General features: G+C 38.8%; 2 protein-coding genes across 2 annotated transcripts; both read left to right on the top strand.

Annotated features, from left to right (window-relative positions):
- Positions 1 to 3,591: 3,591 nt before the first annotated feature.
- On the top strand, positions 3,592 to 11,119 carry LOC105043482 (heat shock 70 kDa protein, mitochondrial). The gene is given in 8 exon segments (XM_010921043.3): positions 3,592 to 3,789; positions 4,627 to 4,703; positions 4,824 to 4,902; positions 4,995 to 5,561; positions 5,662 to 5,884; positions 5,887 to 6,281; positions 6,997 to 7,627; positions 10,791 to 11,119. Coding segments are annotated over 7 exon segments (2,025 nt in total). The 5' UTR covers positions 3,592 to 3,726; the 3' UTR covers positions 7,618 to 7,627; positions 10,791 to 11,119.
- Positions 11,120 to 18,582: 7,463 nt separating this feature from the next.
- On the top strand, positions 18,583 to 21,816 carry LOC105043483 (methionine gamma-lyase). The gene is made up of 2 exons (XM_010921045.4): positions 18,583 to 19,452; positions 21,014 to 21,816. The coding sequence occupies exons 1-2, from the start codon at positions 18,657 to 18,659 to the stop codon at positions 21,610 to 21,612; spliced, it is 1,395 nt and encodes a 464-aa protein (XP_010919347.1). The 5' UTR covers positions 18,583 to 18,656; the 3' UTR covers positions 21,613 to 21,816.
- Positions 21,817 to 23,943: the final 2,127 nt, after the last annotated feature.

Here is a 23,943-nt window from a genome sequence, read left to right as displayed (position 1 = left end):
TTTCACCGGAAGAACACAATGTTTGTATCGTCTAAAAGTTCTCTCTCTCTCTCTCTTTCCCACCCCAACATCTCTAGCTATTATTCATTTGACAAAGCCTTTATCAAGCAACATCATACGACAATGCCATTTGTAAGCGAAAGGCATCCTTGCAGTGGTGCACTCGTTTGTGAGATATCCCGAACGAGTAGTGCAGATGGCTTGATACATGTGCCTTCAATCACGTTGTTCGCGGAGAGGCATGGTGGGTGCTTTGTTTGCAAGCAGGTGGACCTGGCTTGATACTTCCAGTTCGTACGTGTTCTTTCAATCTTGCAGGCCAAGGCTAACAGGCATATCAGGCGCTTGGTTTGCAAATAGGGGGACTCGGGTGGAGCTTTTGCGGTATACTCATGGTATGAATTAGTTCAAATACATACTCAAACCAGACTTTGTCAATTGGCATCTGTACGGTCTGATCATGCATCCCGGCATCTCCGACTGTCATAAAAAGTAAGTATATCTCACGAACTTCGTTTATTTTGTCAGCTTTGAAAGAGCAAACATGAGACCATAATTATGGAATTGTGTAGACAATAAAAAAATCATTAGTCAAATGAGAGAATCGTTGACATGCACATTTGCAGTATGGCTTCTCGTGTGTATGGCACGTGCCAGACTTTAATGTTATTAATGTCAAGGCTGATGGCAATGAAATGAATTCATGTTGATCATTTAAAAGGTTAGTGTCTGGTGAGATTTCGATCATTTGCTAATTTTTTAAATTCTTCCAAGAAAACCTATCGAAATATGGGTAAAGATTTTGCCTTGTGAAGTCATGGTAGCTAGAAAGAGAGGTATGCTATGAAGCATACCTAGTCCAAATATTATGGATGGTGTACAGAGAAAAAGGCATGCAAGCATATTGGAAATAATAATAGGGTTTTGACTTAGATGAGGTATTTAACAATGTGCTTTCTTTAAAAAAATCATCCCACCTTGATTTGTTTATGAGGTTCATGCCAATGATGAGGAATTTGGTAACAAACGGCATTGAATGTTTAAAAACTCAAGCATAAGCATAGTAAACTTTTATTTGATATACAATTTACATATTTTGCTTCTTATTGCTAAAACTAAACTAAGGTTTTGTTTGATATTGTTCTTGTTTTTGTATTTGCTATACAGTAGTAAAATACTACATGCAATTTGACTTTGAAGATAGCATTTAGACGATACTTCTACCATTCCTTAAAGTAATAAACCTTAGCTACCCAAAACTCCAATGCTATGATTGGTTTGTAGGTACTGAAAGAAAAGGAATGATGGGAACAGAAATCATGATTCCAATTCCATTGTTTGGTTGCGATAAAGAAATGCACAAAAAAGAAATACCAATTCAATTCTAATTTTTAATTTAACCAGTTATATATCAGAATGTTATCAATTTTATATTATTCTGTTATCCTTTTTAGTTTCTTTTTTGCTTTAGTTTTAAATTTTAATTCATATTTTTATTTCTATTTCGTTTTGACATTTTCCAATTTTTATGATTTGCAATTTTGTTATATTATTTTTTAGTTTTCTATTTTTAAATTTTTATTTTATTTGAATCTAATATTTTAAAATTTTATTATTTATTATTTATATTTATATTGCAAATTTTGTTCCAATTTTTATTCATAACTATAACTTGCAACTAACATATTTCTTGTTTAGTCACATATTTTTTTGTAATATTAATGAGGTATGTATTTCTATTTGTTTTCCTATTTTATTTTGTATATTTATTTTATTTTATTATTTTAATTTAATTTATCATATTTATCTAATACATCTGTATTCGATATTCAATATACTTAATAGTTTATATCTATATTTTGTGAATTATTTTATGTCCGTACAATACATAGCAAACGTTTAAGTAACATTTAATATAATACAAAATAAATATTACTTGATATTTTATTATTTAATAAAAAATAAATATTTAAGTAACCTTCAAGTTTCTTATTTGTTTTGCTATATATACCACAAATACTACAAATAATATTATTTTCCACAAATACAATATCCATCCCCATCCTTATGGGCATGGCTATTCCTCTCATTTAGGGTGGAATCACCATTCGTTTATTTGAAAGAATAGAGATTTCAAAGAAAATTTGATTTCTCAATTTGTTGCCACACTCAACATTGAAATAGGGCAAATTTTCATTCCATCGAACCAAAAGTAGCGTAAAGATTTTGCAAGCAACTGAAACAACAGAAAAGATTCATCATATATATTTATTTAGTCTAATTTAATTTTTTTATTTGATTTTTGAAAAGAAAGAAGAAAACAAAGGCAAATACAAAACATGCCCTAATTTTTTTTAATTTTTATTTATAGTTATATTCACACTTACTCAACCTGGACTTTTATTTCTATAAATTCTATTATTATTATTATTTTTTTTTTTTGGTAGTACAAAGATGGACCTTACGGCAAACAAGAATGGTACAAGAATAGGAAGTCACAGGACATGCAGTGTTACGGGCCATTAAGTTCAACAAAACATTACACTTGGTTCATCAGTTAGTAACATGTAATTTAGAATAGGAGGCACTGTATCATTCACGGCAATAAGAAAATTATTCTCTGGCACTCGATTAGCCAAAAAATTAGCTCCTTAATTGGCCTCTCGATGTGAATGAGAGATAACGAAGAGCTATCGAGAAGCTTTCCAAGCCATTGTATTCTAAAGTAAAAGAGAGTTTTGCTGCCTGCTGACATTAATACAATTAATCCACTAAATCGTATAACAAAATCCCTTTATAGCCACACCTGTGGATCATGAAATGAGATACTAAGTAAATACACCCATATAGGCTGCAACTTGCTCTGCATATGGCACAAGAGGGTTACAACAATTTGCCGCTAGCTCTGCCCATCATGATCCATCACAATAAACCCAGCAGCATACCTGAAAACAAATTTTATTGAAGCTAGAGCTATCATTGGAGAGGAAAGAGCACCCTAGTTCCTTAATCGAATATTCAAAGATGACGTTACCTGTTTATTAAAGCAATTATGAACATTTATAATAAGCTTGGTCGTGGATAATTGAATTATTATCCGTTTATTGCGAGCTTTCCAATGCAAAGATAGCTTGGCCTGCCTTCTTATCTTTGATGGCTCCTCAATCTGATGATGAGCATCAGGCGTAAGTGCAGCACAGATCCAAATAAATCCAAGCCATTTATAGCCTCCAAATACTATTATTGCAGCCTTATATGGTGATGGGCACCTAAGGTTGGTACATAAAGAACCCCTATCTATGTTGTCCCAACTATAACCTCTTTAATCTTTATCCAACTTGTGGATTGAACCGAGGACGATTGGAGGTTGATCAGGACTGGCAGAATCACGGCACACATCAAGAACGGCTGAGATTCTGAAATGGTTAGCCATCACTCGGCGAAGATCTTTTGTAGGTAGTGAATTGGGCCATGGCTGCAGCCCCCAAATGTAGACACCGCCACGTACCGGTCGAGTCGGAAATGTCGGACTCTGGACCGGAGCGTTCCACGCTCTTCGAGAGCAACTTGGGGGCGATGTGTTAAATGCCACCCCTCCGGCTAGGGGTTCGTCTTTCACGCGATCCACCGCCAGCAGACGGAAATTTAAGAGCGGCTTCCGAAAACCCCTAAAAGGCTAAAACCCTTCCTCTCGATCTTGTTCTCCCCGCAGTTCGAGGCAAAGAAATGGCCACTTCGGTGGTTCTCAGAGCCCTACGCCGGCGAGATCTCTCCTCTCCCCTCGGATCCGTAAGCTTCTCGATTCAATCTTTTCTTTTCTTTCCCTTTTTATTTGTTGGGCTTTTGCTCTGAGTCTTTTTCTAAAGAAGGGTTTGAAGGAGAATTTAGGCTCTGGAACGACCGTGTGTAGTCGACGAAAGTGTCTTAGCCTAGGAGTTCTGATTGAATTCTGGCATATTCTTGGAAAACCATTCATCAGGGAGAGAAACATATACTCTCCACCGTTCATCTCACAAGGATTTTCTACATGACAAACTCAATGACTGTGTATTATTGTTTCGGCGAAAGTTATTTTATGCTTCAGGGGCACAGTTTATGATGATTTGGAAATGGATTATCGTGGGTTATTTTGTTTATCATTTGGATTCGTAGATTTTGCTAATGGAGGGAGTAGACTTGGAGGCCATAGGCCATGCAGAGATTGTTATTTTCTGTGGCCTTCCAATATTCTAATTTTCAGTATTTCTAGTCTGTGGATAGATTGACTTTTTGATATAGACCACAACACATGTTCTTTATGAGGACAGTAAATCTGCAAAATGTTGTTAAACACCCGAAAAATTTTAGATACTAAGAAAAGGGGAAAGAAATGAACATGCTTACTGGCAGGCTGCTTGCCTGTTGAATCTATTTTTCTTATCTTATTTCTTTTTCTTAGGTATCAAAATTGATTATTCAGCTTCCATGACTGTGTGAAAGTATTGTTATTGATGTTTGTATAACTTACTCTTAAAGTGATTAGCTTATGTTTGTCCATATAGTTCACTGTCATGTTGTATTTGATGGTTATTTTTCACCATATTTGTAATAGCTTTATTACCTTATTGCTGATGGTGTCTTGCGCAGTTGTCTGGCCATGCAAAAACAGCGTGGGCTAGTTCCCATTTGGGTCATAAATGGGCAAGTTTGGCTAGACCATTTAGGTAATATCTGACACCTTTGAAATCAGAACTACTTTGTGATTACAGATGTTATACCTTGCAGTTTGACTGTGTCTAATTTCTTTTGTCTTTCTTTTTCCCCCTTTTTTTAAAAAAATTCAGCTCAAAACCAGCTGGAAATGATGTAATTGGAATTGATTTGGGAACTACAAATTCATGTGTTGCTATGATGGAGGGAAAGGTTACATTTATGTTATCTTGAAAGATGCAATAGTGGATTAGCTTTTATTACTCCATTTTTTGTTGACAATGATTTACTTTTAATCTATTCAGAATCCTAAAGTAATAGAGAACTCTGAAGGATCAAGGACCACTCCTTCTGTGGTTGCTTTTAATCAGAAGGGAGAGATACTTGTTGGTACTCCAGCAAAACGTCAAGCAGTGACCAACCCAACAAACACACTTTTTGGGACGAAGCGACTGATAGGACGACGCTTTGATGACCCTCAGACACAGAAGGAGATGAAGATGGTTCCTTACAAAATTGTCCGAGCTCCCAATGGAGATGCATGGGTGGAAGCAAATGGACAGCAGTATTCTCCCAGCCAGATTGGGGCATTTGTTCTAACCAAGATGAAGGAAACTGCTGAATCTTACCTTGGGAAATCTGTTTCTAAAGCAGTGATTACTGTTCCAGCATATTTCAATGATGCTCAGCGACAGGCTACAAAAGATGCGGGAAGAATTGCTGGCCTTGATGTACAGAGAATCATTAATGAACCCACTGCTGCAGCACTATCTTATGGAATGAATAACAAGGAGGGCCTGATTGCCGTTTTTGATCTTGGAGGGGGAACATTTGATATCTCAATATTAGAGATATCAAATGGTGTATTTGAGGTGTGTTCCCTTCTTATTTTTTTCAGTCATTGCACATGGGGAAGCTTTGTTAATGTCTTTAGTTTCAATCTAGTCTTATCTTTTGTTTCTGTGTTTTAAGGTCAAAGCAACAAATGGTGACACTTTCTTGGGTGGAGAGGATTTTGACAATGCCTTGCTGGATTTCTTAGTGAGTGAATTTAAAAGAACCGAGGCAATAGATCTCTCAAAGGACAGATTGGCCCTACAGAGGCTTCGAGAGGCAGCTGAGAAGGCTAAGATTGAACTTTCATCGACATCTCAGACTGAGATTAATCTTCCATTTATAACAGCCGATGCATCAGGAGCAAGCATATGAATATCACACTCACAAGATCAAAGTTTGAATCGTTGGTGAATCACTTGATTGACAGGACAAGAGAACCATGCAAGAACTGTTTGAAGGATGCTGGCATATCCACCAAGGAAGTTGATGAGGTTCTTCTGGTAGGTGGGATGACCAGGGTTCCAAAAGTTCAGGAAACGGTTGCTGAAATTTTCGCGAAGAATCCAAGCAAGGGAGTCAATCCGGATGAAGCTGTTGCAATGGGTGCTGCCATTCAGGGTGGCATCCTCCGTGGAGATGTTAAGGAGCTTCTTCTTTTAGATGTCACTCCCTTGTCACTTGGAATTGAGACTCTTGGTGGCATTTTTACAAGATTGATCAGCAGGAACACAACCATTCCCACAAAGAAAAGTCAGGTAAGTTTAATGAATATGGTTACTTCGACAATGGTAGTCCTTATATTTGCCTCCTCAAATTTGAACAGGTAATTGATGCTGTCATATGATGCTAAGTGGCACCATTTAGATGAATGGTAGCCAGGACTGCCATTTCACATGCTACTATTGTAATATTTATGTTCATCATTTTTTTTTTGCCTTTTTTTTATTTTTTCTTTTTATGTGATTCCCTGGATTATTTGTGATTGTGATTTTATGTTCCAGTGGTAGTTAAACAGCTCTGTGAATTTTATGGTGGTTTTTTCAGTCTTGATTTTGCACTTAACAAGTATGGCGCTAGCCATTACTTGCTTTTATAACATGAACAGCATGCTTTTTATTATTGTGATAATATAATAATTATGTTAAGAAATGGACATAAAACAAAATTTGCTTGTAACTGTCATATTAGTTTGTTCACTTTTGTTCAGGAGGGAAATAGAATATTATGAAGGTTAACATTTATGTAGTTGTCTTTTTTAATATTAAAACAGTTAATGTGCTCTTGATATGCTGCATGGCACATGGATTATTACTAGTCATGTTGATTCATATTATTGTATCATTTTGTTTTACTCAATTAGCTATCCTTCTATCCATCAATGTTGATGTTCTGTTGACTCATGTTGGTAGATACAAATACCATACTGCTTTGTTGGCTTGTTCTCATTTATCTGTCGACATCTATTTTCAGGTCTTTTCCACTGCTGCTGACAACCAGACACAAGTGGGTGTCCGTGTGCTTCAAGGAGAGCGTGAAATGGCTGCAGACAACAAGCTCCTGGGCGAGTTTGAACTTGTGGGCATCCCACCAGCTCCCAGAGGCATGCCTCAGATCGAGGTCACATTTGACATTGATGCCAATGGAATTGTGACAGTCTCTGCTAAAGACAAGGCAACTGGAAAAGAGCAGCAGATCACTATTCGGTCTTCTGGTGGGCTTTCAGAGGAGGAGATCCAGAAAATGGTCAAGGAAGCTGAGCTGCATGCACAGAAAGACCAGGAGAGGAAAGCATTGATCGATGTCAGGAACACTGCTGATACTACAATATATAGCATTGAGAAGAGCTTGGGCGAGTATAAGGACAAGATCCCAGCTGAGGTTGCTTCAGAGATAGAGTCTGCAGTGGCAGACTTGCGCAAAGAAATGGCAGGAGATGACATTAACAACATAAAGGCAAAACTTGATGCTGCAAACAAGGCAGTTTCAAAGATTGGGCAGCACATGGCTGGAGGCTCCAGTGGATCGGGTTCGGGTGGTTCTCAGGGTGGTGATCAGGCTCCAGAGGCAGAGTATGAGGAGGTGAAGAAGTGATGCATGAAAGGTAATACCACTCTTCCACTTAAAAAAAACTTTGTAAGACACAAACATGAATACTGAAGTTATTATCTTATGCATCATTCATATGAAGTTCAAACCTAAGCTTTATTTTTCTATTATGAATGTTCATCCTGGTTAGTGCAGGCGACACATGATTATAGATTACTCATGCATTTGCACTCAAAATAATATCAAAATTAAGAATAAATTTGGTGTAATTTTTTATTTGTATAGAATAGGGACATTACTGTGTTATCCTCTTTTAATTATTGAAGGAATCCATTCATTGATGTGAGATAAGTTGGAATGGCTGCACCAAGGTTTTAAATCCATGGGATGGGGCTGTTCCGATTTTCCTATGGAACGGGATTAGGGCTGAAACCGAATCAGATACGGATTGGATATCAGCATATCCGTATCTATATTTGTTTGCCTGACGAATACAAATACGGATACGAATATTATTCGGATGGAAAAAAATTATATCCATATTTATTTTAAACAGATACGAATATAATTGGGATATTGGAAGTATGGATATAACTTATTAGATAATTAGACTTTATAACTACAGAATCAAAACTATTATTAAATAGATGATAAATCAAGTTAATAATATGTTTATATGGTTGTATATTTTTCTTAAAAATTAATAAGTGCTATATAAAATTATATTGGATTACATGTCGATTCGGATATTCGGATACGGATCGGATAGTTGTCTATCCATATCTATATCCATTTTTCTTTGACAAATATTGATGTTAGTCAAATCCTCAAATTTTTGTCCATATCCGGATTGATTCGGATATGGAAATGGATCCCGAAGGATAATATTCATACTACTTTCACCCCTAGATGGGATGCGCCGTCGTCTCGCTCTGTCCCGACACTTGGGATAGGGGATGTCTTAAGATGTCCTGATTGAGATGCTGGGATACTAGCGGAACGGTTCTGTCCCAATAGATGGGATGGTATCCCGTCTTGGTGTTCTACGGGAATCTTTGGGCTGCATGGTATATAGTAGAGTCTACCACTAGCAGTTCTTTTATTTGGATTTTATTGCTAGCAATTTTTTATTCGGATTAGGTTAGTGCTTTCCCTTGAATCTCCTGGTTTTTTCGGTACTTCTTTGCTTCTTGGAACAGAACTTGTTCAATATATGTATGTTGCATTAAGTATTGCTGTCAAATATATGAAAGCTCTTTTCTGCAAAGAAAAACCATAGACTTAGTCATAGGCTAGTGAAGCAAGCTAGTCATTTTATATTGCTGTCAAATATATGAAAGCTATTATTTTGCAAAGAAAGCCATAGTCATCTTATAGTTAGTCTACATGGTGGCTGATGAAGGAAGCTTTATTTGTAAGTTCTGAGTTAAAGTCCTATTCATTATCCATACAATGGCGCCTTATGATTGTTAGATTTCACCGCATCCCTTCATATTGCTAAATTACCGGGGAGAATTTCTCTACCAGTCTTTTCCTTATAGCTCCTAAAGACCTGTCTGCATGTGCATGAGACCAGATAGATAACTGTAGTCGACTAAAACGAACTGGTATATTGTTATATCAAACTATTCAGACAAGCAAGTAGCTGAATTTTAGTAAGTGATTGTTGAAACTATATCAGCTGAGCACATAATGCATCTGTGCTATTATGTGTTGGTATGAATGAGTTGTATTATAAAATTGTGATGCGAGTTGTAAGCAAATGCTGCATCTTATGAATAACATGGCTAGAGTGTGGCACATGCAACATGCAGTTATTCATTATTTCATCCAAAAAAATAATATATTATTAGAGGAAAGACTTTAACCTTTGACCTCAACTAATCTATGTATGTGGGTATGATGAAACCCAACAGAGAAGCTACGTATGTCTGGAACATGGACCTGCATGCACTGTTGGTGAAATTGCATTTCAAAAGTTTCCTGAGCTGGGGACCGAGGAAATCCCAAGCAAAAGTCATGAACATGAACAGTCGCATTTATAAGATTTCCTGAGGTAACATGAACAGGATATTTTGGGAATAAAAATGGAAATGTATGAATTGAAAGTCCACTTAGGAAGGCATTCAGGTCAGGAGAGTTTTAATGTAACAGTGTAACGGATATTCATGATCCACAACATGCCATATTGTAGCAGATGCCGCATAATGTTTTGCATGACAGAAGTATAAAACCAATTTTATTGACTTGAAGGTTTATCTACCAGGCATTTTCATACAATGAACATGGTAGGGTTTGTGATGTGTTGAAGAATTATTGAAATCAACAAATAATGTGGTCATAATTTCACACACTTCACTTTTACATACTGTTCAGACAAATCATGGTGGAGCAGAGAAGTTGATTTCTAGATGGCCAGGCCATACACACAAAAATATTGTGACTTCTGGATGGTTCAAAAGTGTAGGACTTTCTGTTAGTGAAAAGCTGGGCAAGGCTCAAGAAGGGTTTGAACATATTGTCACAGCTTGTCATTCTTCCATAGATGTAGTTTCTTAATCTTCATGTTTCTTTATTCTCTGTTGACATTACCTGACAACTTTATGCACGTGAATCATATTCAGTACATGAAAAAGAAGTGAAGTGCAGGTGGCTTGACCTGTACAGACTTAAGTTTTTATACAGTCCAGCATTATCCTGTTACCCATACAATTAATATTTTTAAAACATAATGAGAAATTTTTGAAGAACCCTCAGGCTTGAAGGTCTGTAGTAACAGGTAGCTAAGACACTTTGGTCGGTCTTTCTGGGCCATAAGTTCGCTTGATTGTTTCTCCATTAGCTACTCCATTAGCATGAGTTGTTGGTCGCCATTGACCGGACATGAATGATTAGATAGATGAAGCAGCATCGTTGTTCAACCAAGACCTGTTTTACCAGTCCAATTTGATTCTCGTCTGAATCATATTAATGACATGTCCAAAAAAACTGCAGGCATTGATTTGTTTAATCCTAGTCTTTATTTCCTCTCTCTCTCTCTCTCTCTCTTTTTCGATGCTGATTCACTAAGTGGGCTTCTCTCTCTCACAGTGAGAGAGAGAGTTGCAGCAACGCTTCTCTCGTTTCCTTCCTGCTAAAGAATTACTGATATGTAGCGGATTAAGTTTATTTTATCTGAGTTCAGTCTTATGGGGTGTTATTGTTTCCCCGTCTTGCAGAAATAGCGTGATATACTTGGGAAATGCAGCATCCATGAGAGGGAGGACATAGATGTGAAGAGTTTTATATACTGTTTTGTTGTCTAACAAGCAGGTTAAACTGCTGGAAGCAGATTTTTTTTACCCTTCCCTGTACCGTTTAGCAGTTTTTTTGAGCTAGTGCTACCGATTAGATCAGTTATTTTGCATATGGCTGCTGTTGCAAATTTATGTTCTATTGCCCACACTGTTCATCCAACCTCCTATGTCAACAATGAATTCTATCTAGTATTTCTCCTCCAGCTTTGCTGTTGAATAAAGAATAGCGCTGGCAAAATGCTTTGATATCATGAATACTGAGTGTGAATGCTCCAATTCTGAAAGACTCTTCTGATTATTTAAACTTCATTTTCAGTTTGTGTTTCTGGTGCTGTCAGTTTTGCTTGTTTCGTCGCAATATTTTCATGTCACGTTGTTATAGTGCAATTAGGCTGGATCAGGATGTGAAAATCCGAGAATGAAAGTATCCAATTTCAAAGAGTAGCATGAGAACATATGAAGAACGCTTCTTCTAGAGAGGAAGAAAAATGCGTTGCCGAAATGAATGGTGGCTTCCCTTATTGGAGCCCGAAGACGATGCAGGTTGTGATTTGTTGTCTTCTCCAACCATTCTTTTCAGGAAATGATGCGGTTTTAGATCCTTCCGCGTTATTTGCGTTTCGTTCTCTTTGGCTTCCTCCCCATCTTTGGGAAATATGGATTCATGCCCGTAGGACATTTAACATGTTTGAACATGCTTGATTTAATGTTTGGAGGTGTATCCTCAGCCTCGTGAGGGGCTGTTGGTACTTCATTCTTCTCTAATAAAAGATTTTGCTTGCTCTCGGCTGAAGCGCGGTGGGAGGGACGCCCACCTCATGAAGCCGGTGTATCCTGGATTTGATTTACCCGAGTTATCTATCCTATTGTGCCCGCTTCTTGTTACACGTTCTTTTCAACAACAAAAAGGACACGAGAAACACAAGAAAAAGATATTTTGAACTATTGGAAGAAAAGATAATGTAAGAAGCAATGCTGGTGAGATGCATGGTTTTAGTTTAGTTTTTCCATGTATCAGTTCCACTAGGCTGAACGAGGTTCTCGACCATTTGCTAACAAGCTTGGCAAGCGGGAAAAGGTGTGGTACGATGATAATATATGTGGCTGGTATGAGAGACCTAGAAGGCACAAAATGATGTTTCGGTTTCGGTTTGCAGTTGAATTTCTCCCCTACGTTCATATGCTTGGATATGGCATGCCAATCAAATTGAAATTTTTATGATATTGACGATGTCCTTGGATTGAATACTTCAAGTTTACTTTCCCAACATTTGCGTGTTTTTGCGTGACGTTATAGAATTGTTAAGCATACATCCAAAACATCGTAAAGCTGCTAATTTTTTTAATTCATTCAGTTATATAGATGGTAGGAAGCCAGTGCGCTTTTCAGCAATATTTTTAATGTTTTCTTATGTGCAGTGCGTAATATGCACGTGGCCATAGGTAGCCTGCAGGCAACATTAAGTACAGCCCACTCCCTCCTGGACGAAGCCCGTGAGAGACGGATGGTCCATTAGCAGGCAGCCAGAGGCCTTATGTGATTTGTGGGCAGCTCTAATTTCCCCGACGCCAGCGCACGTTTAACTATCTTCGCTTCCCGCAAACGTTACCCTCTAGGTGCTTCAAACTTTTTTTTCTACATATTATCAATTCTAATATATATATATATATATAAGAATTTTGTATAATTATAGTGTATCATAATATTGTTATCAAAAAGTTATTTAAAAAAATAATTAAACTCTGATATCTATTATATTATATTTTATTTTTATTATCTTACTCTATGATATCTATTTTATATTTAATTTTTAAAAAAAATTAAAAAAATAATGCAACTAATATATCAGGGGAGTTTTTTTTTTTTTTTTTTTTTTTGTGAAAATATATCACGCAGGTTATATATGGACTAGTTACATCTAAATTAATGTTCTCAAATTTTCATTAACGTAATGTTTCTTTCTTGAATTTTCTGATGCGACAACTATGCTTTTAATTAATACAACGTCTGACGTTTATCTTCCCAATTAATTTTTTTTTAAAAATGTGAGCGTTGAAATTTCGGTACTGGATCCTCGTAAGTGTAAATGGTTCCCATCCATATTTATTTCTGATGGCGTCTTTCATCAGAACCGTCTGGACCGTTCCGGCAATAACAACACTTTAATAATTATAAGGCTCATGAAAGCAAACAATTAGGTATTTAAACCAACGTGTGGTTCACTTAATCTGTGGGCTGTTTGTTTCCACGAGTTCCAAGCAGACAGGAGGAGCCCAAGGTGGGGAATCGGCATCTTATCTGTTCGTACTGGAGTGGTCACTCTCGCTTTAAAGCGGTCCTTTTCTCCTTCAGTCACTTGGAAAGCGATAAGCATTCCCCCGTTTTCTTTTTTTTGATGAGAGAAAAGCCTCCTTTAGGGGAAGGACCAAGCGCTACAATAAGTTAGTCAATAAGATGACATAAAGCATAATTGCATGATTCTTTTCTTCCATCTACCAATTCAAAATTCAGCGAATTGCACCTAGGATTGGTCAGTATATCGTAGATTCCTTTGTCAGATCACTTTCGGATGATTAACTTCCCTGCAAATGATTGAATTTGATATCTTCGTGATCTAACTCGGAATCTTGGCTGATGGTTTGGATAGATTGAGAATCTAAATTTCAGAAGTACCCTTTCCAAAGTAATTTTTCACATTTATATTGCATCAACTAATTTCGCATTATTATTTTTAAGTATACTTAAATTTCTCTTTCCATGTCAACTTATGTTTGTTATTCCTAAACTTCGCATTGATGCATGAGTTAACCTGGAATTATTGAACCATACAATTAGTTAGGAATCGAGTCAAGTTTTCTAGATTCGAGATCAATACTTCGTCATCCGTTAACGCCACCAAATCCGCTTCATCAGCCACACATGCTAATCCCATTGAGATTTACCCCTATTCTATAGAGAACAAATTATGGAATATAAGGAAACAAATCCTTTTTATATATGTCGTATAATTGACCGATCCTTTTATTATAGTATATCTTTTTTTGGTAAGATTATTATAGTATATCTTTGACATGATTGTGCCTATAATTATATAACCAATCTTGTATAATTTATATATGACGTACATATATCACATTGCCCTCATTCTCTTTCACAAAGCAGATATTTTTCTCGACCCAGTGTTATTTGCTTTCAGAGATATTTCCTTTGCTCGGCATAGCACATTTGTTTGCTTTCAATTTGGGAAAGGATCATATTCCAACATCACTATCGGTAGGCTCGATCTCAATTTGGAAAAGGAGGAAGCAGTCACGTTGCTTATTAACTTGTTGGAGGATAGTGCTCGACCACCTTTGCTAGCTGCTGTCTGTGATTCCAGGGCTTACCTGTTCTCCAAGTCCTGGGCCATGTATGCTAGCTGATGGCAGAGTTCACAATGCTTGGTATTCTTGTATATAATTTAATGCTGCATTTGTCCAAATTCTATGATATCTCCAGTGTTTCCTATTTTTCCATCATTTCTCCCACTCTCTCTTCACAGGATTTTGATCATGCTTTGTCCATGCACGAAACAATCGTTGGCTGTAGAACAGCCGCTAAAGTGCTCCTTATTGTGAAGGTAGGTAGGATTCAAACCTTGATCTCCAGGGCAGAAGTCATCAAATAGTGAAGGTATAGGATTCTATAGTAGCACAACCATCGAACAACCTGAGCAAATTGGGCGAAAGGTAGGATCCAAACCACCAAAAGCTTCAATCAACAAAGTAATTATCAAAAGATATTGGAAGACTACAACGATCGTGTTTTCTTTTCTTTTTCTTTAATTAGTAATATCCTGGATTTGAACCCTGGATCTCACCAGGGTTGGTCGGACCATTTACTTATTTCAAGAGGAGGAAAATTAAACTAATATCTACCTAGATGAGCAATTCGAAATATTTTGCTGAAAAAACTGAAAAATCACGGTTGGCAACAATGAAAGGTGAAAGACCATGTGGTTAAGGTGGTGTTTCCCTCTCACTCCCTCCCCACCTCACATCACATAGAAGAAAAAAAAATTAGGATACTAATCCTGATCATTCAAAGGCTGTTGGTGAACTTCTTTCTTAAAAAGGAGAATAAATTTTAAAAAAATTAAGGATGCTAGCTTTTTCAATGCCATCCTTAAGAATTAGAGGGGGTACAAAAATGCATCATTCTTTTCAATGACAATATTGATACAAATGGCTACCAAAGAAGATTTGAACAGCATTCAACGTCCCCCACGCACCCCACCCCCCTCTCTTCCCCAAAAAAAAAGGGGAGAGAATCGCATCAAATCTTCTACATGCTGAAGGGGTCGCTTTCTCTAGGACACTCCTCTCACACTTTTTTGATCACAAAAAAGGATGAGCACTCATCTTGAAGAGAGATGATCCTTATCATCTTTGTGCTATAACTTGTGGTATCCCTCACTCAACTTGGACCATATCTTTCTTAGGATTTAGACACCCATAATCGCAAAAATAACCAGCGATGTATGAAATGCAGTTTTTTTTTTTTTCCAACTATATATTCTTGAAATGTAATATAGAATAGATTGTAGGAATAGAATATAATATAATAGGCACAAGAACTTAATTTTTTCTAAAATATTTTTTAATATTAATATTATGATATACCATCACCATACAAAATTTTAGTAGCATATCTATATTTACTGATATAGTAAACTAATATATATTATAAAATAATAAGATCATAATCTAACCTATATATAATAAGAAATAGAAAAAATATTGCTTTTAAAAGATATCCAAATGCAATATAGCAAGGTCATCATTAATTGTACTTCACTTTAAAGCAAGATTACAATTATAAAAATGCAATAGAATAGGGTACAGAACTAATAAAAAAATATTTTTCATCAGGAGAGAGGTTATGATATCCAGACATACCACTAGATTCCTCATCCAGCTTGATTGTTTGTGGAGCAGAATGATCAGAATTCATTATGGGGCTTGGAATCAGGGGTCCCATATTTTGGACTTATCATGGTTGTTCATTCATCTGGAAAGAGATCTGTGCTTGAGCCCCTGTAGTGGTGGCCCGGGTAAGATGGTTAATTGGTGATGGGACTTTCGTTGATATGTACTAAGATATTTAGATCTCCAATTTGCCACTCTCTCGCTAGCCGACTTACATCAGTACTGAGGTGGACGAGCATCTGTAGGCCTATGACTTGATCTCTATAGATGGCAGGGGTTGAAGGGCTTGGGAGGTCACTCGCTTGTTTGGTGGACAGCTTGCTGACAGAGTTCTTGCCACCCTGATTCTTATCCATCAAGACCAGGACTCGAGGGTGTGGGGATGGTCTTACTGTCCTAAGATCCTTGCCAGGAACCTCGTCAATACGAATAGACTGGTGCCTGACAGAAAGATCGATGTGGCTTGGATTTGAAAAGTGGCTATCCATCCCAGAATTAGACTCTTCCTCTAGAAGGTTGCTTGGAACCAGCTTCCAATGCGGACTATTCTTAGAGACAGAGATATGGAGGTTTTGATTATCTGCCTAATCTGCGGGTTGGAGGAGTCGATGAAGCATGCGCAAGTTTGATTTAGAGGATGGTGGGTGGCTAGCCATAGAGGGCAACCAGTGACCTTTTAATCCCACCATTCTTAAATGCGATTCGTAGGAGCATGATCGAGAGTTCATTCGGGGGCCCTAGGATGGCATATGTCACCCATCAGATCTTGCTGTCCAAGAACAGCCTGGTATTCGACGTTAAGGTTAAGCCTACATGATGTGTGTTGGAGAGAACATATTGCTTAGTTGTGGAGTACTGCCACTTCGATACTACTGGTCCGAATCTTACCATCCAAAGCTTCTGGGACTTTCTTACTGCGTCTGCGGCAATCCGGAGGATTCTATTCATTTTTTGAGAACCCTCTCTCTCGAGGTTTGTCAAGGTCGACTTCAACGACAGTATTAGAGATGGCAAAGGTGGATCAAGCTATGTCATCCGGGTTCCAGATGCTAGGCTTCTGGTGGCGGGGGCATCCCAACTCTTTGACTTGGTTGTTTCTGATACTGAGGTTTGTGCTACTTGGACGGGCATCATCTATGCGAGGCAAGAGTTGCAGATCAAGGATGAGACAAAGTATTTAGATATTTACCTGTTTCTTTGAGATATCTAAAGATTCCTTTATCATTCCATCAAGGTCACTATTCGACATGTTTACTGGGAGGCTAACAGTGCTGTGGACTGGATTGCTTCCTTTGTTGTCTAACATATTAGACTCTTGGATCTGACATCAAAACGGTGTCTGCCTTTAGGCTCTGAAAGATATGTTGTACTTTGACTCTTTAGACTATTTTCATATTAAAATGGTATGACCGTCCATTTGTATCCAAAAAAAAAACCCTAAACATAGGCATCTTTCCATTTAAGTAAGATCACAATTACATAAATGCAATTGAATAGGGTACAATGCTAATAGAATTTTTTCCCCTAATATTAAGCAAGTATCATTAACTTTTGTATTAATTTGACATGGTTTAGTAAGTTAATAAATTCCTTATTAATGATATTATATTGATAAAGCACCATATTAAATAACAGATGTCATAAATAAGGACATCTTCCCTTTTAAGTAAGATCACAATTATATAAATGCAATTGAATATGATCCAGTGCTAATAAAAATTTTTTCCTCAATATTAAGTATATATTATTATTAATATTATTAATTTTTGTATTAATCTAACATGGTTTAGTAAGCTAATAAATGATATTATATTGTTAAAGAATTGTATTAAATAAGAAATGTCATAGATCTGGACATTCTTATCCTTGTGGTGAATGTGATACATAGAGTAATTATTTCTTCTTTTCCAATCATTAATTTTTAAAATATAATATAAAATAGATATAATAGAACAGATAATTCAAATAAAATAGAATAAAATAGACATAAAAATAAATCTAGTTATTTTCTAAATTTTTTTGATATTAATATTATGAGATACTATTGATATACAAGATTTCGATAATATATATATAACTATTGATACAATAAGATTATATATTATTATAAAATAATAAAACTATGATTTAGCTTATTAATAATATCATTAATTTCTATATTAATTTAGTGATGGTAAGAAAAAAATTTATTTAATATAATTTAATATTATTAATAAGATTTTATTATTAATAATTTAAAATTATTCATTTGGGCACCATATGGCACATGACGAACGGAGTTCTACTAACTGACGCCAAGCCTCCATTTTAATTAATATATGCATTTAGATATTTGACCCTAATTCATTGATTAATTAATTATTTCAATTTCTATACTTGGTAACAAAAATAACTCTGCATGTAGACTTGGAAAAGGCTCCATACATGGCCAATAAAGTTTGTATGGAGGCCAGAAAAAAGGTTCCATTCATGGCGGCAAAGTCCATGTACATCTCCAATTAGGGATGGAGAGACGCCTGGTTAAGTCCAAGTTGCTCCCCCAATTCCTTGGGTTGGCAAACGTGTGCCGATATCATGGCTATTTATTCTCACGTGAAACGTCCCCCGACTCAACCGATCCTCCTCTCCACAATTTTTTCCGTAATTATCCGTTTATTTTGCAAAGGGGATAATAGTCAAAGTAATCTCCTCCGCGTAACATCGTAACGCGTCTCTTCCTCGAAACTGCTATATATCAATCCCCTTCCCCTCCTCTCCTCATCCACCAGAAACTCCATAAAAAAAGGGTCAGAAAAACAAATACACAAACAGAGGGAGGGCATGGCGGAGACCGAGCAATCCATGGTCTTCACTAACCCCAAGAAGCGCGGCCCCAAGGACGCCACCGCCGACGATGACGGATTCGTCACCGGCACCGGCGATTGGGCGGCGGTGTCGACGAAGAGGGTGGCCAGGAACGACCCGGCGGGGGCGCTGGCGAGCGTGCGGCACGAATTCGGGGAGCACGGTGGGGTGAACATGTCGATCGAGGCATCGGCTACGTTCACGGTGATGGAGGCCGACACGTTGCGCCGGATGTTCGCCGGCGAGCTCGGCCCCGACCGCGACTTCTTCATCTACAGCCGGCACTGCAACCCCACGGTCCTGAACCTGGGCCGCCAGATGGCCGCCCTCGAGGGCACCGAGGCCGCCTACTGCACGGCCAGCGGCATGGCCGCCATCTCCTCCGTCCTCATCCAGCTCTGCGGCGCCGGTGGCCGCGTCGTCGCCTCCCGCTGCCTCTACGGCGGCACCCACGCCCTCCTCGCCCATTTCCTCCCTCGGGCGTGCGGGATCCGGGTGGAGTTCGTCGACATCGACGACATCGAGGCGGTGCGGGCGGCGATCCGGAGCGACAAGGAGGCGACGCGGGTGCTGTACGTGGAGATGATGTCGAACCCGACGCTTGCGGTGGCGGACGTGCCGAGGCTGAGCGCGGTGGCGAGGGAGGAGGGGTTGAAGCTGGTGGTGGACAATACCTTCACGCCGATGGTGGTGTCGCCGGCGAGGCTCGGCGCCGACGTCGTCGTCCACAGCGTCTCCAAGTTCATCAGCGGTGGGGCCGACATCATTGCAGGTATGCGCCTGTTGGATCGAACACGTGCTATCCATCTAGGGAATTCATCTAGACCGTGACCCGAAACCACCTCCTCCGGTGGGAGAATTATTGATTGGACCAAGTTCACGATGGACCGTTACTATTTCCTTTTATCATTCTTTTTTATTTTATGCATCATAATCACAAATACTACTTTTTTTCCTCGTAATAACACGTCCTATCATGTATTTAATGTATTTTCACTCTTTCTGACTGATAATTAGCCATGGTCCATTATAAGCCTGATCCAACCAATAATCTTTTCCCTTGGAGTATCCTCCCCTATGGTGGAGGTGTCTCTGTCATTTGATTGAATCTCGCCGCAGGTCTGAAAAAGATGTCATCAAAGCATTCGGGGCAGCTTTATGTTGACTTGGATTGACGTGCTATAATAATAATAATAATAATAATAATAATAATAATAATAATAATAATAATAATAATAATATTATTATTATTATTATTATTATTATTATTATTATTATTGTGTGAATGATTAGAATAAAATATAGATATCAGGTATGTAGAGCTTGCAGGTAGAAAAGTGGTTACCATGAGAAGCGTGAATCCCTGCGGTGCCACCCCATGGCGCGGTACATCGTGCTGCCTTCCAAGAACGGACACGTGCCGTGCATAGACATAGTTTGACGGTTCATGAGAACGTGTCGAGTGGTCCAAATCAGGTCCAGTTCACAAAAAATAGGGGCAAAGGGTGGTTGCATGGTTACCAGAGAAATTGGGTGATTGCGTGCGTGTTTCTAGCCCACAAGATTAAGATGTGTTTGTTGAATCTGGATCAAAGTTAAATCGGAAAGAACTAAGCCATGAGAGATCATGTTGTTTTATGCATTGCATCAACCTATCATGTAGCCATCATTCCGATTCTGGACCGTCGTAAGGCCTTTTTTTTTAAAAAAAAAAATTTTTTTTTTGACTATTTTTATTTGTTATTTTCAAATTATCTAACAATGTTTTGGCCGAAAGTCATATAAAGTGGAGTTGAAATGACGTAGAGAAGAGATGCCTGCCTAGTTCTCGTGAGTGGGACCTGGAACATGCTGCGTGGGGCTGGAAGTCTGCGCATGCGGTGGTTCGGGCTTCGCACTAACTTCCAAAGCCCCTCGGAAGTTAGCCTGACAGGCCACTGAACTTTGTCTTTGCGTACCTGTATATGTCTTGACATGAAATTTTTTTTTTTGTCACACCTTTGCTATCGAAACCTTCTAACCTGAGCCGTGTGATTCTTTGCCGTGCACCTCTTTGTCATATTAAGATGCTGGTCAACTTATTCCACTATGGTTGGTTAATTAGCTGGTGCTATGATGCTGAATGGCTAATCAAAACTTGATTCCTTTTAATTTGGGACCTAGTGAATTAATGAGAATGGTACAGGTTATAATCTATGCAGGAAAAAAAAAAAAAAAAAAAGGTTCAAATCATTGCTAACAAAATAAACGGAAGAACCCTTGGAATAAATAGGTTGTGATGTGTTAACCAGTACTTTAATTGATGGATTAATGTCTTATCACATGATGCATAGGTGCTATATGCGGACCGGCCAGCCTGGTGAAGTCGATGATGGATCTGCAGCATGGGTCGCTGATGCTGCTGGGGCCGACCATGAACGCCAAGGTCGCCTTCGAGATCTCGGAGCGGCTGCCCCACCTGTCCCTCCGTATGAAGGAGCACAGCAAGCGGGCCATGGCCTACGCCACCCGCATGAAGAAGCTGGGCCTGAAGGTCATCTACCCGGGGCTGGAAGACCACCCCCACCACTCCCTCCTGGCCTCCATCGCCAACCCGGACTACGGCTTCGGCGGCATGCTGTGCCTGGACATGGGCTCCGAGGAGCGAGCCAACCGGCTGATGCACCACCTCCAGAACACCACCCAGTTTGGTCTCATGGCCGTCAGCCTCGGCTACTACGAGACCCTCATGTCCTGCTCCGGGAGCAGCACCAGCAGCGAGATGAGTCCCGAGGAAAAGGCCCGGGCCGGCATCTCCCCGGGACTCATCCGCATGTCCGTCGGCTACAGCGGCACGCTGGAGCAGCGATGGAACCAGTTCGAGAGGGCCCTCGCCCTCATGCAGCAGCAGCACCACCAGCAGCAGGATGCTGCCATCTACTGCAAGGCCTAAGAGGACGTCTCTCCTTCTTTCTTTCTGAATTTCTCCTGCCAGCAGTATAATGAACGAGTGGACTGGGAATTATTTGTATGGGACTTGTGGATGTCTCGGCGCGACTGCATATATAATATATGTATCTTAGATGTGGCTGTTTTGCTGGCAAAATGTGATGCATTAATAAGTGAGAAGTAATAAAAGTTATTTTGCATTAAAAAATGGAGCCTGATGTTCCCCGAAAAGAGGGCAATCCGACTAAGAATGCTTTTAGCAGCCAGATATAGGTAAGTTATCTAAGGGTGTGTCTGACGAACTGTCCAAGTATCGGATCCATTTGGATTTAGCTGGGACGAACTGATTTTTTGAGATCCATATCCCTCTTGATTAGAAGTTGGGTCCTGATCTAGGACGGTCAGGTATTGGTAGCGGCTCTAGTCAATTCAGTTTCGATCAAATCCGCGTGTATCCGACTCATCTGCAAACTTTTTGAGTTGCCTATTCTAAGTTCTTCAGGATCATGCTTATCCTTAACAAGTCATGTAGGGACGAAAATTACCCATATATATATATATATATATATATCCGGCCAGTACGGTCCCCATTTATGCGGATAGATAAGATATGGATCGACTCTCGTTTTTCTTGCTCCTGATTTCTCGCATTGATCAATATATTAATCAGATTAATATGTATAGAAAGACGACGTCAGTTTTGACTGCTAACAGTTCAATTATGACCGTTCCGGTTACTTGAGAAGATTGCCCAACTCCAGCGGAAAAAAGAAAGACGAGAAGTTGGTCTTCGTTTTAACACCAACAGCAAGGGATGATAGAATGCACGCCATGCATTCGTCATCCGTGAGATTATACAAGGACTATCACGATAGATTCATATCGAGCACTCGAACTTTTCGATGGGAAAATAGCTAGATTCCCACGAGAACCATCTTATCTATGAGAGTCATCCGTAAAGAGGAACGTTAACGTCACTCTCCCTACGAGAGTCAGGAAGATGAGGATTCTCCATTCCCTTTCGCCCCGTGGCCGTGCATTAATATAATTTGGAAGCTTACATATGAGTATACAAGTCATGATTCTTATGCATTATGATAGCCGCGGTAACAACAAAGTGGTCCAGCTTTCCAGGGGGCAGGAACATCCTCTCTGTTCCACAAAACAGAAGGGCTTGCCCCCGTGGTCTAGGAATAAGCGGTTATGCATTTATTAAATGGAAGGAGGCCTATCTCACCCAGTCTTTTTCTGAGGGTATCTCACCCACCGCCGGACAGCAAAATATTGAATGATTACCGTATGGAGACGTCGTCCGACCACATTATACGTCCAATTTTATTTTGTTTTCTGATTGGTCATTGGACCAGGCTTACAGGAATTCCGCATTTACACAAACCACATACAACTAGAGACTGCCTCGTCTGCATTAATTTAGCTGTGTGTGTGTGGAAATGGATAACCTACCGGCATCTGTTTCAAGATTTTGCTGCTTTTCATACTACATGACTATCGTAGAGACTGATATAGAGCACTTCTTTCCCTATCAAACATAAAAAAAAAATACTGAAAGAGGGACAGTTTTTGATGAGCTTGAATCACATTTTGATTGAGGCAGATGAACTGAATCAAAATTAAATTGCATATACAGTGCAAGAGCGTCCTTGGCCTAGCATGGAGAATGGGTACAAACACTCCTCTCTTCTTTTCCCTTCTTGCTTTGCCTTTTACCATGGGCACCAGATTGTGATCCCCTTATCCGCTTCTTTTACCAAATGATCTGAGGGAGTCATTCCCACTCCATTTTATTTATTTATTTATTTTGAAATAGACGAGACTAATGAATAGGTGGCAACTCAAACGATTTCTGCATTGTGATAGTAGAGATTTTCATACAATCATATGTCTTTTGAGCAAGATCAAGATCTGGTGTGAAGAAAATAATTTACATTATTTATACTTCATAATTCTAACTTTTCTGCACAGTAAAAAAAGGAAAAAGCACTATTTTCCCAAGTGACCTCCCTTTCACAAGCCCTTAGACGGAGGCACAGTACCATGAAGCAGTTGTCAACATAGTATTTTTTTCCCCCCCGAAAAATAGAACACAGATATTATAAACAAACACATGTTACCACAGTTAAGATTTTCTAACGATTTAGCAATCAGTTCCAATCCGAATGCAAAACAATTTAGAATGTTTTTGAAACCATATTTCATAACCCAGGTTCCTGTTCTTTTCAGACCTCCAAACCTGCATCTTCTCACTATATCTCTTGGCCAAAGCAATTCAGACAGCATTAACTCATTTGATATTCCAATAACAATATTAACTATA

The sequence above is a fragment of the Elaeis guineensis genome, chromosome 4 (genome assembly GCF_000442705.2).
Source record: "Elaeis guineensis isolate ETL-2024a chromosome 4, EG11, whole genome shotgun sequence".
Classification (NCBI taxonomy): Eukaryota; Viridiplantae; Streptophyta; class Magnoliopsida; order Arecales; family Arecaceae; genus Elaeis; species Elaeis guineensis.
The sequence above is the reverse complement of the archived record's forward strand: the minus strand, read 5'-3'. Positions and strand labels throughout refer to the sequence as shown.

What these genes read in the sequence shown, in the direction of transcription:
- LOC105043483 (XM_010921045.4), top strand. Translation starts at nt 18,657, where the DNA reads ATGGCGGAGACCGAGCAATCCATGGTCTTCACTAACCCCAAGAAGCGC. An exon ending in TGGGGCCGACATCATTGCAG is followed by an intron (nt 19,453 to 21,013) that starts GTATGCGCCTGT and finishes CATGATGCATAG; the next exon opens with GTGCTATATGCGGACCGGCC.